General features: G+C 41.4%; 3 protein-coding genes across 6 annotated transcripts in view; 1 reads left to right on the top strand and 2 right to left on the bottom strand.

The window, feature by feature from the left end:
- LOC120956499 (protein obstructor-E) overlaps positions 1-18917 on the bottom strand; it is a 216559-nt gene that overhangs the window by 41160 nt on the left and 156482 nt on the right. The gene's annotated exons all lie outside the window — the stretch shown is intronic.
- Positions 6646-9270, top strand: LOC120958661 (importin subunit alpha). The gene is made up of 3 exons (XM_040381614.2): positions 6646-7035; positions 7155-8564; positions 8666-9270. Exons 1-3 carry the CDS (start codon positions 6970-6972, stop codon positions 8756-8758), a joined length of 1569 nt encoding a protein of 522 aa, XP_040237548.1. The 5' UTR covers positions 6646-6969; the 3' UTR covers positions 8759-9270.
- LOC120956508 (uncharacterized) overlaps positions 15940-18917 on the bottom strand; it is a 208100-nt gene continuing 205122 nt past the window's right edge. For both annotated transcript variants that reach the window (XM_049608105.1, XM_040378010.2), the window contains exon 24: positions 15940-18659. In XM_049608105.1, coding sequence (XP_049464062.1) covers positions 18013-18659 — 647 coding nt within the window. In that variant the 3' untranslated portion in view covers positions 15940-18012. The remainder of the gene's footprint in view (positions 18660-18917) is intronic.

The following is an 18917-nucleotide window of genomic DNA, read 5'->3' on the forward strand; positions in this document are numbered from 1 at the left end:
TCCATGTAAGGCTTTATGCTAATGATGAAAGGCAATGCAAATTCGCTTCCTTCACTCTTTCTCACTGAAAAGTGTGCTCTCTTTTACTCAATACAAACGATGAATGTCGAGTGCGTAGCGTTTTTCAAATGCATGTTTCTGCTTTGAAAACAAGCACATGTACTTTGAAGCCGTGAAAAATGAATCCAAATAAAGAACGAAAGATAATTCCATACTTTGTAGGAAAAAATTCGTTGCTTTATTGCATGACACCGTTTCCCTAAAGGAACGTTAGTAAAAGAACATATTACTTATACTAGATCCCTGACCCTGCCGTATAGTTTAATATTTCCCTTACCTTCATCAAGACGAACGCCAATATGAAGATGATATATTGCATTGCACAGTTGTTACCACATTCCCATACTTTTGGGTCCGCTCTTGTGCAATTTCTTGCACCACAACGTGCTACGTCATCTGCATCACTTCATCAAACTCCTACCCAGGTTGCATCGAGCAGTGCACGGCTCTTTCATCAACCGTAGAGCAGCTTCGAAGGGAGAGTACTCTCCCCAACGTCACCGAACGTGACACAGAAAATGCAACGATTGACGCTTGATAAATAAGTTATCATTTGTATGCTGGTATGATTTTTATTACATTATTCTCCCATGCATGAATGGTGGGATGAACGGTGAAGGCAAACGGTGTGCCCCGTTTGGGTGAAATGATAGCAAATAATGAAGAACACCAAATGCATCGCACTGTACCATCTGCGGGGCAGGGCAGATGGAAACGTTTGTCAAGGAATCACTATACCTCCCTGAATCCGTGTAAGGACATACGCGGCAAGTCACAGCATACTGGTTTCGATGTGAGGATGATAATGTTTGCACTTCATTCGATCGATCGACGGGATGGATTATCGTACGGGATTGTCTCTATCAGCCCGACACACTTTCTGTCCTCAGCAGGTACGAAAAAAAGGACTCAAAGTATATCAATAGCAAAATAATCAGATCAGAGTGCTAGCGAGAATTAGATTTCATTACCACGTTGCTGGAACGATTCCATCAGTTGGACGATTGAGATAAATTTGTGTTTTGATAAGATATCAAATTAAGAACGGTGGAAAAGCGCAGCACTTTGCATACTCTCATGAAAACAGTACCCATTTTCCACCTCGATGACTAATGCGACGAAGGAATGGTGTTGTTTTGGTACTGTAATTATTTATTTATCTTGGCAGTTAGCGTTTTAATTCATCGCACCAGACAATAGTAATTAACGTAATGAAATAAGCGCTACCGTGAGCCGGGATGGTTTTTTTGTGTAAGAAATATTATTCAGCGCTTGAAAGTAAACTCGACGTATTTATACTAGCCAGATGGAGGAAAACAGGATGAGTTTTGTTACGCAAAGCTGTAAGATGTAATGCACTTTTGGTTTAGCGGTTGCGCTAGAAATGAGAAAGAAGTACAATAACTTGCGCTGCACATTACTGGCGAGAAAGATGGTTTGCAGTTTTCACAGCGCGTATGCTTGCGTAAAGTTTCGCGCTTCGCTCAGTGTATGGGGTAAACTATAGTATGATAAATTGTGTATGAAAAATATTTCAATCCATTCCAATTGTTTACATGGTAAAGTAATTGCTTGTAATGCTTACCTCCAAGTTGGTAGCGTCAAGTTCGGTCATATTTAAATGGAGATTTAGTCATCATTTTTTGTAAATTTTTCCTATTATACAGCGCCTAGCTCTTTTTGAAAACTTTTGATATGTAAAATTAAAAAAAAATATATATGCTTAGGTTTGTATTTCCGAAACAACCATTACATGCAAAGGAACTTTTTTTTAACTTTTGATATGAAAAAAATAAATTTTGTTAGTTATTCTTATAAAACTCTTAAAACCTAAACAAAAATAAAAGCACTTTTTTAAATCGTTAAAAATATTCGTTCTGTATTTCGAAGCGTCTTTATAGTTATCGTTAGAGCATGAATTTGCTTTTTCATAAGAAGTTGTGTAAAAATGTTAAAAAAAATGAAAAAAATATACAAAGATGTGAAATAGTATTCTGCACAACTCATACATTCACTATTTTTATCTATCTCTTACGGATTTTCCGCAAATCGCAAAACAACACTGTCCATATAGTTGTGGTAGGAGCTGTATTATAGTATTACAATTAATTTAAAAACACTGTGACAGCTTTTTTTAAAATAAATCATCCAAAACTCATGTAACGCTTTGTAACGTTAGTGCTTTCTGACGGTGCGTTCCCAGGCTCTATCGATTCCGCCAAAAGCTTTACTGTATTGATGTTGTTATGATATTATCCGAGTAATAAAGTTGAGCGTTTGATGTGGTACTTAAAACAGTGTTACCGAAATTTCCTTACCCTTTATACTCTACCCTTATGCCCGCTTCATTTAATCACGAATTCAACCCATTGGTATGTTTTTCATCATCAAATCAAACATTTCAAACGATTTTCTACGCATAGACAATTGGTTGCGTAGCCTGCCGTTTTGACCGCGTGTGCACCGATATGAATAATGAATGCAATTAAACATTAGCAAATAACATTAAATTCATTGTTTATGACAAGCAGCGTGAAATTTGATTTCGTTTCGTGGCATCTAATTTTTTTATCGGGTTGGATCGATCGATAAATTACTCGATATTGTTTCTGAGGTTATCAAGTAGAAAGAAATCATATTTGAATGGTAGGTCGGTGCTCCTGTTTTTTGTCGTGTTTATTGAGCTTTAAAAACTATTTTTAAATTACATTGTTTTATATGTTACATATGTTACACATGTATAACCATGTGAAACCTTTAAACTATCACTCTAAATCCTGGAACATGTGCTTAAATTTAGTTTGATCAATCGGTTACTCGCTCGACCGGCTTGCTATGCCCAATAATGCCAAAGTCAACAGCAGGAAACAACATTTGGCATACAGATAGCCTAATCGACACTAAGCCGTAAACTGGACTAGCTCTTAATCTGGATCCCCACGAATACTGTCGAAGCTCAGAACGAGCAAAGAGAGATTTTCGCTTTACACATACATATACTTTTATTTGATGTTTCCCTGCTGCATTATGTATCCATTCATTGTATGCTTTCGTTCAGAGATTCGCTGCCCTGATGTCCCAATGTGATGACTTTAGTATGCACGTTTCGGAATGGTCGGGAAGGACTACGTCTCTGTGGCTTGGGTGGTAAGAGGAAGGCCAGCTGCTCGCAACCATGTGCGGATAGTACTATGAGCTAAGGCAATTATTTGTTTTACGTTCTGCGTGCACGTTGGGTAATGAAATATGTTTTTGTGTGTGTGTTTTTTTGTATTAGATGATATTTCATTAGCCCCGAAGTTATGACACACTGTTTATCTGAACAGAATTAAACTCAAGTGGTGCAGCGGTTTCGAGTGGGAGTTTTTAATGAAAGTAATTAATTTGATTTAAAAAAAACTCTCTCATTTACTCACTAAACTAATGACAATCAATTCCATGATTTAAAAAATTCAGAAGGCAGGCCTGTCCCGTGGTAAAGACGTCAACTCACACGATTTAACAACAAGTCCGTTTTGGGTTCAAGTCCCATAATCACCGTGCGTCGTAAACGAAGGATTGCCTATCCTGCAATTGATAATCAATAAGTCTCTTATTGCCAATTCCTTTAATAGTGCCAGGCTTATATCGACTACTGTTGATGCGTCAATAGGAATATTTGTGCTCCAATTTCAACGGTTTAATGCTTTTTATTTGGCATGCTTTTTAGCTGAACGCTCCATAGTTGGCTGACTGTTCAATTAAAAGCATGCGTTTGTATGGAAATCCCAGCTTTTGAAAATTAATAAATATCTTATGGCTTGTCGAGAGAAATTTGAGAAAATGTTTGTATGGAAAAACGTGCCAATCAAAAAGCATAATTTCAATAGTTAGGCTATATAGCTTATGATTAGATGAAACTTGTCGAAACACATTGCAAGAAAAGGACAGCAATATAATGATGAGCCAAAATAATACGCCAACTATTGAGCAAACCAATGAAGCTATGGAGCTTTCGTTTTTTTTTCTATGGATATTTGATTTTCCAGTCGTTTCAGCTTAATCTGTGGCGCTTGGGTTGTGTTTCATCTCTTATACCAAACCAAACATAGCTTAAATAGCATTCTAATTTCCGAGCAATTTTTTTTAAATGGTCATGCGATCAGATACACAATTATCAAAACCATAAACCATCATTAATTTGTGGCTCACTTCTGTAAAATTATTCACTAAAATGTATAGCATGTTGTTTTGATACCTTGAAATGTTAAATGGGATCTGCGGGAAATGAGAACAATAAAGTGGATTGATATGTGGATCACCAGAGTGAAAATACATGTTTCATTACGATACTACAATTAGAGTTTGGTATTTAAACAAATTACATTGTTCGAGTTTAAGCCATTCATAATTTCAGTTTGAAACCATATAACATAACAAAGGAAGTGTTAAAGCTAGCAAAATGAGGAAAGCTCCACTGTGTGGCTATCCCACCACCAGATAGCGCCACTAGCATTTTTTGCTATTTTTAGAATGCGTCTGTCGTTTACCGTCTGCTAAACGAAGTATTTTTAGATTAATTCTAGGTTGAGAGCTTGAACCGTTTAGAACACGTTTAGTCTTAATATAATTTGATAACGCTTAATTTTATATAAGATTTTACAGATACAGGGTTTACCAAGTCACTTTGCGATGTGAGCTGCACAATTCATCTCACTTGAGACGTATTTCGATTCTGACGTGCTACTTCATTTGGCCCGAAATAATTTTCTATTCCGCCGCATTCATTTTCATCCATTATATGAAGTCTTTTCACAGGGGATGTTAGCTGGAGCCGTCCGCGATGTTTACATTTTTTTTCAAAAATAAATTTTTGGGCTTTTAGTGCTGATTTGTGATACAAGTATGTTGTTTAACAAAGAAAAGAAGTTTATCTTTGCTCCGCTGTAGCATTCTAGCCGAAAAATGGATTATTCGTTGAGATATTAGCAGTTGAACCTGCTCAGTCAAATCTGCTAATAACTCAATGAATAACCCATTTTTCGGCTAGAATGCTACAGCGGAGCAAAGATAAACTTCTATTCTTTGTTAAACAACATACTTGTATCACAAATCAGCACTAAAAGCCCAAAAATTTATTTTTGAAAAAAATGTAAACATCGCGGACGGCTCCAGCTAACATCCCCTGTGAAAAGGCTTCATATAATGGATGAAAATGAATGCGGCGGAATAGAAAATTATTTCGGGCCAAATGAAGTAGCACGTCAAAATAGAAATACGTCTCAAGTGAGATGAATTGTGCAGCTCACATCGCAAAGTGACTTGGTAAACCCTGTAACGTCGGACGACGAATCTCACGTTCGATATAAATTGATCTGATAAAATCGCATCGGATCAGCAGATCACCACCCTGAGTGGTCGTTTAGTGGATTTGCCAAAATTGTTTAGTGGAAGTTACACAAAATAATCCCATGCGCCACAGATTAAGCTTAAACGACAGGAAAATTGAATATCCATTGAAAAAAAAAAAATGAAAGCTCCACAGCTTCATTGGTTTGATCAATAGATGGCGTATTACAACTCATCATTATATTGCTATCCTTTTCTTGCAATGTGGTTTCGATAAGTTTCATCTTATCATGACCTAAATAGCCTTCTAACTTTCAGAGCAAAAATCTTTATGAATGGTCGTGTGGTCAGATACGTGGGTATCAACACCAACGACCATTACTCAAATCTCACTTGCTTCAGCGCTGGTGGTTTCCGTTGGAGTTTAGTATTTAAACAATCGTATCGCCGTTCTAGTTCTAGCGATGCATAACTTCAATGCGAAACCATACAACAGTACAGAGGAAATGAGAAAGCTCTCCTCCAAGCGATGAAGCTCAACTGGTTGGGATATCCCACCAACAGAGAGCGCCACCAGCTTTTTCGCTATTTTTAGAATGCATGAGTCGTTTGCCGTCTGCTAAACGAAGTCTTTCTATATTCCGTTTAGGTAGAGAACTTGAGTCGTTTAGAAGCCGTTTAGTAGTCGTTTAGATGATTTGTGGCACTTGGGATGGCTAAAAAAGATTAAAGGAATGAAACATTTTGTAGACAAACAGAATCCGAACTGTCATGTGTAGGCATTAAACGTCAAATGACACATATGTACATACCTTTGCATTTATACAAATGTCAAAAAGATGTGAACTGTCAACAAAAATAATAAAGAAGTCAATTCACGCTGAACTGTTAACAGAAAAACACGTGAATCTGTGTCTGCTGTCCTTACGTCCTTATGTCCCTACGTTCAGCTCGCCTCCTACAATTTGTTGAAATTTCTCAAAAAATATATATTTTTTATGAAAGATTCTTGTACTTTGTGATTGTCAACTGCTTAAATTTCAAATTATTTTTGATTTGGTGCCAAACTTCAAGTGTACTTCACATCTGGTAAGCAAAATATCCGACACCGTATAAATAAAAGAAACGTTTCGTGGTGTAATTGAAATATTTCATAAGTGCAATTTTTGCTGCATGGGAACGTGATCACATGCTGATGAAAATGTTTGTTGGGTATCCAACAGCCTGCTTGACGGGACTTGCTTCAAAATCGTACGTTGAAAATCGATTCAAACGTCAACGATCTCCCAACGGCTTCAAACGTCAGCGATCTCCCGCCCAGTTCAGCAGCATCACGGTTCGCCATCGTAGCAAAGCTGGTGTACTCTTCCGTCGCGATAGACCTAAAACGCATTTGTGTTAATTTATTTCAATAAGTGTTGCAGGTTAAACTGTACCGTAGTGATTTCGTAAACGTGTGATAAGTCGTCGAGTCGGCCACAATCCAGGGTCATTTCTGTCATCTGAAGCGAATTATCAAAAAGTAGTTTGAGGTTAAAGAGTCCTTGCTTTTGCTGGTGATACAGAAAGGGCAAATACAAAATGGATACGGAAAATGTTCCCAACAACCGTCTGGCGGCGTACAAACATGGCTCCAAATCGAACACGGTTAGTGGAATTATAATTCCCTTGAATTGTTTCATTACCATACAGCAGTTTCAATGACTTGATCCATTTTTCTATCTCTCCTGTGCCACACTCTCGCCCTCACACACTCACACACATAGGAACTTCGCCAACGGCGTCACGAAGTGACCGTGGAGCTGCGCAAGAACAAGAAGGAGGACCAGCTGCTGAAGCGTCGCAACATTACGGAGGATGAAGGGCCGACGTCGCCGCTGCAGGAAAACAATGCTCAGAGTCCGGTAACGCTCAAGTTTGATGATATCATGCAGTACATCCGAAGTGGGCAGCCGGAGAAAGAGTTTGCCGCGGTACAGGCGGCCCGCAAAATGTTGAGCCGGGAGAAGAACCCCCCGATCGATAAGATCATCGGCCTGGGCATGGTGCCGGTGTGTGTGAAGTTCCTTTCCGCGTCGGATCGGCCGGCGCTTCAGTTCGAGGCTGCCTGGGCACTCACCAACATTGCGTCCGGCACGTCCGAGCAAACGAAGGCCGTGATTGATTCGAACGCCATTCCACGCTTCATCGACCTGCTCAGCTCACCGTCGGTCACCGTGGCGGAACAGGCCGTCTGGGCGCTGGGAAACATTGCGGGCGATGGTTCGAAGGCGCGTGACATTGTGCTAGAGCACAACAGTGTGGATGCGATCATCGCACTGGTTACGAACGGCAACACGCAGATCTCGTTCCTGCGCAACATCGTCTGGCTGATGTCGAACCTGTGCCGCAACAAGAATCCGGCCCCGCCATTCAACCGGATCGAGCCGATGATTCCGGTGCTGTCGGCGCTGCTCGATCACGAGGATGCACAGGTACTGTCGGACGCTTGCTGGGCGCTTTCGTACGTGACGGACGATGATGTGGAGAAGCTGGAATCGGTCGTTGCGTCCGGTGCCGTGCCCAAGCTGGTCCGTCTGCTCGGCACCAACAATCCGGCCATCATTACGCCGGCTCTGCGAAGCGTGGGTAACATTGTGACCGGCAACGACAAGCAGACTGATGCTGTGATAGCGGCCAACGCACTGCCCTTGCTGACGAACCTGCTGCGCCACACGAAGAACACGATCGTGAAGGAAGCGGCCTGGACGGTGAGCAACATTACCGCGGGCAATCAGAGCCAGATCCAGCACGTGCTGGATTCGGGCATCTTTAACGTGCTGATCGACGTGCTGGCAAACGGGGACTTCAAGTCGCAGAAGGAAGCGGCCTGGGCCGTCACCAACACTACGACGGGCGGGTCGACCGAGCAGATCATTCAGCTCGTCGAGAAGTACCCGATCATGAAGCCGTACTGTGATCTGCTCGAGGCGAAGGATACGCGCACGGTGCGCGTGGTGCTGAGCGGGGTGGCCAACATCTTCCAGTTTGCGTCGCAGATCGGTGGCGTCGAGAATCTGTGCACACTGTTCGAGGAGATCGGCGCCCTGGACAAGCTGGAGACGCTGCAGAACCACGAGAACGAGGACATCTACCAGAAGGCGCTGCTGCTGATCGAGACGTACTTCTGTGATGCGGTAAGTCGGGCGCACGCGCAGCCTTTTGAATTGATTGGTTGGTGAGAATATGTTACTTATTTTTTTGGAATTTTTTTCTTCTGGTCACTATTTGCCCACAGGAGGATGTCAACCCGGAGTGTGCCCCGAAGGAGGTGAATGGTGCGCTCGAGTTCAATCCCACCACACCACAGAACGGTGGCTTTTCGTTCTAGAGTGTGCCGTGTTTCGTTCGTTTGTTTAGGTTTAAAAAAATATGTTTAATTGTTTACATGTAATCATCATTCAAATCTCATCGTGGCAGGTCCCCAATTTCCCCTCACACAACAGTACACAGCAGCTGGTAAACCAGAGCTGGTCCATCATCCAAAATCTAGTACGACTAGGAGCTCTGGCGCGCACCGTGTTTACAGTTGGAATAGTGCCTATCTTAAAACAATGAATTCCAATGACTGGTTTTTTTTATTCCGAGCAGTGATCAGCTCCATTTGTCCATATATTTGCGCTTTGTTTCGTTTGACACATTTTGGCCATTATTATAGTAAAAAGGAAGCAGGAAGGGTTTTCTTAATTCGAGCTTTGTTTTTGCACTAAACGCTTATTTGAAGTAGGCCTTTTGTATCATCTGTTTTAATCTGTAGCTTATGGCAACTTGTCCAGCGTGTTGGAAGAAAGTGTGTGTTCCGTCTTAAATACATTCACAATGCATTTAGTGTAGCTAGCGAAAGAGGCTTTGTTATGTTTTTTTTTAATTGTCCAGATTGAAAGAAAACTAATATGAGAGAGGTACAGATGTGTTAGCCTAGGTCTCTTAAACCATAAACAACACTGCACAATAATTACCTTTTCGTTAAATCTCGTAAACATGTACACTCTCATGCAATTAAAATTTTGAAAGCATTCGTATTCCAACATGGTACTGCTACATGTAAATTGTGTTTTAGAATTTGACATGAGTTTTGGTGCATATTTTCAAATTCTAGCGTTTATACCGTTCGTTACTTACGCTGTAAAGCAAGTGGGAAAACTCCTCGTGGCCGTTGAACCGATTTGTGCTTTTGCTGTAAAAACGTGAGCGAAGAATGATGAGTCTCGGAGCGAGACGTAACGCCACTCAGACCATCTCTCTACTACAGCCTTGGCGTAAAACACGCGTGAAATGTCACTGATGCTATCACGCACGCGAATGGAAAAGAAATACAATGTTGAATTCTTTCCATTTCTAGAATGTTCCCTTTCCCTTTCTGTCCGTGCAGTGGTGCACCGTTCCTGCTGCTTTTAGCTTCGTTTTGGTACGCCTGTCACTACACTGACCCCTCCTCATGCGTATCATTCGTGCGTTAAGATGTACACTTAAGAGATTAAAGCTAACAAAAAAGTTCTATTTCCTCCTTTTCCCCTCCCTTCACCTGCTCTTCTTGCAAAAGGGACCGGGGGTAGGTAACATGTAATGAGTCGCGATGGCACGGAGAACCGGGATTGAATCAAAAGCAGCATAGTGGTGTGTTACACTTGGGGGTCACGATTCCGTTTGCCGTGCACGTCTCATGGCTTACTACTGTGTTGTGTGTCCCGTTGCTAGGGAGAGGAGAAAGAGCGTTTGTTTTTCGCATTCTTGCCTGCTCTTCGTTTTTAGCATGCTAAGAACGATAAACAAACCGTAGTAAACCCGGACCAGGATGGCCCGGCCCCAACCGTGATGTTGTTGTGTGCGTGTGTGAAATGCCTTGTGCGTGCGTTTGTCGAAAGTTTTGTTCGCATTCACTTAAGTAGCACATAGAGGCACAGATTTTTGCAGTCATTTGCGAAATTAGCCGCATCAGCGATGAAAAGCGGTGGATTTCTTTCTCTCGCGCACCCCGGGGGAGATGTGCTGCTAGATGAAAAGTGTGGCTGAGGGAAGGAGGAGGGGTGGGAGCGCTCTGTCCTTCGCTGGGAACGTTAAATTTCCGTTGGAATTAGAGAGACAGTCCCGCAGCAAATCGCAAAGCTTTACTTTTTAAGCACCTGAATCCAAGCGCGAGACTTACTATTTTTGTTAATATTAACTTGCCGAATGGTCTTTTAAAATGGGTGCAAAAATGGTCGTTTCTTTACTGTCTTAATTTTATTACAGTTAGCAGCAGGAAAGAGAAAGAGCTAAAGATAAGACTATGTCGTCGCTTTGAAAGCTTCTTTTTGTCGCAACTTCGGTGACTTACTTTGATTTGATTACGTTGCCTCGCAAATCATACGCGAGGTGTGTTTGCTTGGGGAAAGTTAAGCGCGCCGTTGATATAGCGAGTGAAGATGAGCTTCGTCAGTCGGTTTTACGCACCGTTATCTTGCTTTGATCATCGACCGAAACAGTAAAACGAGCATGAAAATGTCCCAATGTACCTTTTTGAAAGAAAAGCGATCAGAAAATTTTATTTTAATTTGTTAAGAATTAAACTTAATAAAACAGGAAGGGCGTTTTGAAATTGGGAAGCACTATCCTGAAAAACATGTAATCTTAATGAAGGCTAACAACAACACTTTCAGCAGTAGCTAGTAGCATGGTGGCCACTCAACCGGGAAAACCGGGAATTAGCCGGGAATTTTATTTTTCCGGAAAAAACCGGGAAATTCTACAAAAAAAAGAAACGGGAAATTATCACAAACTTTTGCTATCACTGTTTACACTGTACGAAGTGCATTTTCAATTGATGGGATGTTTTGTATATTGTTCCCAACTTACCACCGGCCATCAACATCACACCAATGTGTAAGGACAACATTTTCCGTTTCTCACATATGGTACGCAATATGTGTACTATACTTCTCATTCGCACTGGTGCAATACTTACGTTCATCTATATCGGTTCTTGCACATTTCGGGTATGGTGTGCCTATTCGTTCTACCTTGCAATCGTCTTTAGTTATTCATCTCTCGTGAAGTTGCGGTCGTGTCGGATTTAACGGTGGATTTAGTGGGCGATCCCAATTTTTGAAAAATAACTAAGCTTTGAAGGTCTTCGCCAACTAAACACTGTTCTAAACCACAACAACAATATGTTAGATCTAGTGTTTGCGAACGACAAAGTTACTGATTACATGAGGCCAATCGAATTATGCATCGAAAGTATTGTTGAACCTGATGGACATCATCCAGCTTTACTTACATACTTCACGCTCCCGCAATGCAGTGTACCGTCATCTCAACCCCCACGTCTAGCAGATTTCAATTTCAGACGAACTAATTTCACTGATCTTGTTTCTGCACTTAACCAAATCAACTGGGACTCTATAGCTGATTATGACGACATCAACGACAGTGTGGCTGAATTTTCTTCTCAAATGAATGAACTGTTTGAACAATTCATCCCACGGTTTAATGTTCGTGCTCATCCACCATGGACCAATTCTGCACTACGCTTGGCTAAACGTCGAAGATCACGGGCCCTTAAAAAACAGCACTAATCAAATAAATTTTGCTCGCGCCTCAAAAATATATAAGCAGCTGAACCGAACCGCCTACGCCAACTACGTCAGGAAAATTGAAATCAGTATCAAAAGACATCCCACATCATTCTGGAAATTTGCTAAAGATAAGGAATCCTGCGGACGACTTCCTTCCTCGATGCAGTTTGAGGGAAACACCATTACCGGAGATGAAGAGTTTTGCAATGCATTTGCCTCATATTTCTCTTCTGTGTACACCAACAATTCCTCGGTACCGTCTAACTCAACATCGGCTTTATCCTTCATTAATGATGAGGTTAATTTATGCACACCACTAATCAACGATGATGAGGTGGAATCTGCTATTTCGTTGTTGAAGCTTTCCTACGCACCTGGGCCTGACAATATTCCCAGCGCAATTCTCATTAACTGCAAGGCTGCTCTCATTCCCATACTGACCAAACTATTCAACAAATCCTTGCAATCGAAATGCTTCTCGCGTCTTTGGAAATCATCGTGGATGTTTCCTGTTTATAAAAAATCTGACAAAACAAATGTGTGCAATTATAGAGGAATTTCAATGTTATGTGCGTGCAGTAAACTGTTTGAAAAGATAATGTCTCGTCATATGCTCCAAGCCTTTTCACCATTAATTTCTAATGTTCAACATGGCTTTATGCCAAAACGATCGATTGAGACCAATCTAATATACTTACTTAACTTTTGCCACTCCTATATTGACAAGGGCTTACAGGTTGACGTCATTTATACTGACTTCTGCGCTGTTTTTGACAAGGTCAACCACTTTCTATTGCTATCTAAATTATCAAAGTATGGTGTTCACACAAATGTTGTTGAGTGGTTAAGAAGTTATTTAACTGATGGTTACATTAACGTTAAGATAGGAACTAGTTTATCTGCCACATTCCATAATTTATCTGGTGTTCCTCAAGGGAGTATATTAGGACCTTTACTATTTATTATATTTATTAACGATGTCGTGTTTGCTATTCCTCATGTTAAATTGTTATTATATGCTGACGATCTAAAAATGTTCCTACCTGTTAAATATTCTGACGACTGTGAAATGTTACAAGACTCGTTAAACTATTTTTCTGCATGGTGTTTTAATAATGAAATGTTTCTTAATGTTAGCAAATGTAGTTGTATAACATTCTCAGATTACATACATAGAAAAAATTGAAAAAAATCAGAAAAAAATCACACGTGTCATGTTTCATCGTCTTCCCTGGTCAAACCAAATTCCACGTCCTTCGTATAATGTTCGGTGTTTACTATTTGGCTTAGAGACTTTACAGCATAGGAGAACTACGGCTCAGATAACTTTTATGCATAAATTATTAATTGGAGATTTTGATGCACCTGACATTTTAAATTTTATTTGCTTTTCTACTCCCTCTAGAGGTCTTAGAAGTAGAGAGCTACTAAGAAGCCCTTTTAGATCGACTGGTTTTGGTGCCAATGATCTACTGCTCAAAATGATTGATGTGTATAATAGGTTAGGGTTATCAGCAGATTTCAATCAATCCGTTAGTCAGCTGCGTCAGCATATTCAAGTTAGTTCTAGGGCCATACTTTAAAATTGTACTCTGTAAGCATTAAGTTATTTAGGCATACTGCCCGATAACTTTGATTCAAATAAATAAATAAATAAACTGAAAATTTTTGTCCCCTTTAGCAATTTTAAGGTTACCCAATCACACATCGGCTGTACATTGGCATTTTGCATTTTGCTTTCGGGCCTCTATCTTCATTCCGCCCGGGTGACTGGGTGCAAATGATTCGCCAGCCTTGAGGCCCCAACGGCCATCCTTCCGGGGGCCCTTGTCGCTAGTACTCTGTCTATACGGCATACTATAGAATGGCGATCTACGGGGCCCCTAAATCGGGACCGCCTAGTCCGCCTACCGTTAGATCCGCCACTGGAGTAACAGCAGAATGAATGGCTGCTGTTTAACAGGAAATCCGTTCTTCGCAGATTTGTATGCTTTCTCCAGTGGCTGGTTGGTCCATGACTTCCGGTTACCTTTTTTTAAAGGTTGTGTGATGACATCTGTTAATCAACAAATCAACAATTTAATTCAGTCTCTTCACAATGTATAATCAACATAACTTACCAATAGAGACCATATGGCTGATAGAAAAATTCTGAAAAATTTATACAAGACGTGTAACATACAGTTCTCAAAGCTTTTGGAGCCAATTTGCTGTGAAAATTTTGTAAAATACTGAACAAAATATTTTTTACATTTTGTAATTATTTTCAAAAGAATCCTGTCAACTTTGAAAAGCTATAACTAAAAAACGGTAGCGAGTTGATCCAATCTATGCACAGTTTTAGAAACTACATTAGTTTATTTAATTTTCATCAGAATATTGCATCAATATTGGATTACGCATTCAAAAGTTATAAGCCTTCAAAGTCGCTGGCTACCCGGGTAGCCCGGTTGCCTGGAATATGATGTTTTTTTGGTTGCCAGTGACAGGGTTAAGATGCATAGTAGCCAAATTAGATCCACAAACGAGCGCACGATTGAAAATTTGTTGTACAAATTTGATAGAAATCATGCCAAAAATGGTTCTCAAATGTGTTGTCACACCTCCAGATTGGATACTATATTGTTGAATAATTCACTAATAACTTTTATCCAGTTTTCATGACAAGTTTCCATCTTTCCCGTAATGCCCGCGTTTACTTACCATCATCTAGATAACGATATTTGAAAAAGTATGTATGAGTATGAAAAGTATTTGGAATTGAAGTATCGAAACATAGTGAACCGGGAAAGCATAGTCGAAGCATAGTTGCTTTCTTCTTCGTCTTTTTTGGCGCACTGACTTTAGTCGGTTTAGGCCGGACTTCAGCCATTAATGAGCTCCATACACAGTCGAGCTGGTCCTAATCATAGCAGGAAAAAACCGTACAGTAAAGACTTGCAAATTTATGACAAAGAAAAATGAATTGAAATTAATTTCAATTTTTCTTCTAAAATAAAGGACAATTAATCCACTATGTTCGTACTTACCTGACACCCTCTTTGGTTTTTTTCCCCTCTACTTTATACTTACCCTGAAACGCATTCTTTCCCGCAAAGCAACGGGAAACGAGTTTTTCGGCACCGGGATTTCACAAAATCAAACGAACTTTTTTAATTATTTTCATCCTCGCATCGTGTGCACAAACGACGATGCGCATACATATTTTTATATACACTCGCTCATTTCTCTATCTCTTTCTCTTTCTGTCTCTCTCTATCTATCTCTCTCTCTCTCTCTCTCTTTCGCATTCACACACATACACACACATTTCCACCGAGGAAAAACTGTCGAAACGACAGCTTTTTTCGGGTTTACCGCCGGTTTGGTTTTCCTCTTTCATCCTCTTTCATGTTTTGTTGTTTTCGTGTGTTTTGTTTTTCCTTTTTTTTCCTGTTATTTTCTGTACAATGTGAGGAACGTTAAAATTCCTTACCCTATTTTATCCACTTCTAGCTACAGCTTTTCGTTTATTTTCTTGTTTCTTGTTACTTTCTTTCTCACTGTTGTTTTTTTCTTAACTCTGTCATGTACTTCTTTTATGTTTTTCATTTGTCCCTCCCTTTTCTCACTCCTCACTGGTTCACGTGCTTGGTTTTGCGCGCCATCGCGCGTTTTTGTATAAGTTTTTAAACCTTCCATATTTTTTTTTTTGCTTACAAGTTTTTTTTCGTACATCGTTTTGTCCATGCTATTTGCTATTAAAGTTTCGTCACAAGGAAGAAATTAATTTCGTAAAAAAAACAGAAGCTTGTGCTCATCTTTTTGGGTGTGTATTAATTGATTGGCTCGATTGCAACAGTAATTTGCACTTCTCATATGATTTAAAATTTGAACAAATGTAAAATAGTGAAACAAACCTGTACAAAACACTGTGAATACATATGTTTGTACTATAATGGTATGTAGATTATTTTTTGTGTGAAATTCCAACAAAACATGACAAACCCGTTTTAAGCTCCCCTCCTTTCGGCAACAACCATCTAACTTTGTAATAGAAACATGTCACTTAAATAAACAGAAAATGGGATACAACAGTTGCCAGTCAGCCTTTTTTTTTTGTTTGAAGATCATCCTGTCTTGTCGATCCTGCCCATTTTCTCCCTGTCCAACACCGCCACCCGGGGAAGGGACAACAACGGATAACCAATATCGTATCGTACTTATGTGCTGTACACACGCCTCACTGTGGCGTCTGGGTGAAAATGTATCCTCAAAGTGTTTTTTTCTTGTTGTTGTTGTTATTGTTGAAATCTTTCCTAATTATGTACACAGTTCTATGGGATTGTGCTACTATTTACACATGAAAAAAACACACATATACTAAATGATCACCAAAACCTGCTTCATTTTTGTATCTAAATCCATTACACACTAGCTCTGTTTTTAACTGGAACCGTTCTTGCGCCTCGCTTGTGCTTAGAGTGTAGATTTTTCTATTTGTATATAAAAACCGCGTGTTTCGTCGTGTCCTATTTTGGTTGGTTTTCTTCCCTACGTAAGATTTGTATTATTTTGTGTGTGTGGTTTTTCATTTCTGTTCGTTGCTAGTTTTTCCTTCCCAGCACAGCTTTTTCTTTGTGGTTTGCGTATCGCACACTTGGCACAGCGCGCCTATCCATTACGTTACAATTTTGCTACTCCATCATTCATTGCGCCTTTTTGCCAACTCTCCAACCCCTTTTGTATGGATAAAACTGGGCGCGCCCAAAGATTTATGATCCCTTGGGAGAAAAGTCGGGAATTAGGTTGCTTTCCCGTCTTTGGGGCGAAAGTTTCGTTGAAAGGAACACACAAACGGTTACCAGGCATGATTGGTAGGACAGGGGCTTTCACAGAGATAAGTCAGTGCCGGCCGTGCGTTAGCATCGCGGGATGGAATAAGTGACAGAGAAAGAGACTTCCTCCCCCCTCACTCCAGGAATACAACGATATTCTGCTGCTGCTGCTGCTGCTGCTTCTGACAGGTGACTGACCATACCGGAAGAGTCCATCACCACCCCTCGGTTGTTGCGTGCTGCGTGCTGAAAACACGCCAAATAAACTAGTTTTGTCGGGATGATGATAGGGATCGGCCGCTTCATGACATTGCTACAAGAAGCTACACAATATCCACCCCTCGGCCAGCAAGCCCAATCACTCCCGAACAAGATGAATGTGATTTTGGGAGCCTGGGTGGCATGATAAAAACGGGAAGCAAAATCCGATCAATTAGTTCACTTTCATCGTTCAAAACGAATTGGGCGAGTCATTTTGCCTTCATGGCCAATGTTCTCAAAAAAAGGGAGTCGGAATTGGCATCAATTCTTGCGGCTTGTCGAGAATAAAACATCCATCCGATGCTGGATGGACGTTATGAAAATGAAAGCACAAAAAGAGCTACATCATTCCGACGGTCGTTATGTGATTGGAGCTCCAAAGCAACCAACTCGCCCGCCCAGGAGCTTGCCTTATTACATTATCGCTAATTGCATGATACTGCTCCCGGAACGCATCGTCCCGGGAAGCTTCCACCCGGAGTATATGATAATGAAGCCAATCTTTCCAGCCCGTTTAACAGGAGGACACACTGAAGAAAAGGGATGTCTATAACCGTGCGATGATGATGATGCTGACGATGAGAATGAGAATGATTGAATTGAATGAAATGGAGCGTGGCGCAACGGGAGGTGGCACTAGCACACAGGCAATTGAATATCATCCCTGTGTATAGTTTATGGTAAGCATATCAGTCCGGAGCTATCGAAACGGGTAGCTAAAACAAAAGTAGCGCATCCCTAAAAGGAAAGGGAATGGTCGTAGAAAAACCTGGAAAACCTGTCTTTATCAGCACAAACCCACACCGAGAACCGAATGTCCAAAATAGACGGGTTCATTCTATCGAGTTCTTTACAACTCACTTGTGTAGAGGCGACCTTCTAGGGTTCCGGTGGCTTCCTTCCTATCCTGTGTCGGTTTGCTGCTGCTGCTGCTGCTGCAGAGCAAATATTTAACTATCTACGTCTTCAGACTCTTCGATAATTACTTCGTGAACACTGTGGCAAGTGGGCATTAGTGGTGCGCTAATGGAGCCGCCCGGTTGTGGTGGTGGTGCTGCCGATCCGGTCGCTGTACTGGTACCGATGCTGCTGCTGCTGCTACTTGCTGCTACCGACGATGGCCCGGTCGTTGGTCGTAGCTGAATCGGTACTACTGAGGAGGAGGATGATGCACCCGTGTCGCCGCCGGTCGTGCGGTTCAGCAGGTAGTCGAGATCGTGCGAGATTCGATCGAGCATACCGTCGAGCGGGCGTCCAGCACCACCACCAACACACGCCGTCGCTGCCCTGCCATCATCCGTTGACGTGACGGTAATGATGGGCGGCGCTGGGACCGTTTTGCTTACCACTGCGCCCGCCACCGACGATTGCTCGGAGTAGTACGGGATCAGCGGTGATGGTGCTGCTGTGCCCTGGGACGAGGACGAGGTGGTAGGCGATGGAGTGGTCTGGGTCGCCGTCATGATTGCTTTCCCCGTTTGACGGGGTAGTGTACCACCACCACCACCGCTGGATGATTCGATTACCGTAACAACCTTCTTGCTGCTGCCACCATCGTTCACTTCGAGCGCTTTGCCACGTATGCCGATGATGCTGTCTGGAACCCCGCGGGGGAATAAGAACGACATAAAGAAACGAAGGAGGGTGTTAGAGTGGCCATAAAAGAGAGAGAGAGAGACTGCACTTGAAGCAGCGGTTCCATGGAGACAAGAAGTTGACAAGCGTCGCCCGAAGGGGGTTCTTGCAAGGTGGTTCCTTTTTCGCAACGGTGGCGAACGACAAGTGCAAAGTGGCATGATTGAAACGGCTTGAAAGATGTATGTGTGTGTGTGCAGTTACGCCGTCACCAAGGACG

The sequence above is a fragment of the Anopheles coluzzii genome, chromosome 3 (genome assembly GCF_943734685.1).
Source record: "Anopheles coluzzii chromosome 3, AcolN3, whole genome shotgun sequence".
Taxonomy (NCBI): Eukaryota; Metazoa; Arthropoda; class Insecta; order Diptera; family Culicidae; genus Anopheles; species Anopheles coluzzii.

Bases quoted from the DNA above. Each gene is read 5' to 3' on its own strand.
- LOC120958661 (XM_040381614.2), top strand. From the start codon at position 6,970: ATGGATACGGAAAATGTTCCCAACAACCGTCTGGCGGCGTACAAACAT. The intron at 7,036-7,154 runs GTTAGTGGAATT...TCACACACATAG, and splicing joins ATGGCTCCAAATCGAACACG to GAACTTCGCCAACGGCGTCA. The intron at 8,565-8,665 runs GTAAGTCGGGCG...ATTTGCCCACAG, and splicing joins AGACGTACTTCTGTGATGCG to GAGGATGTCAACCCGGAGTG.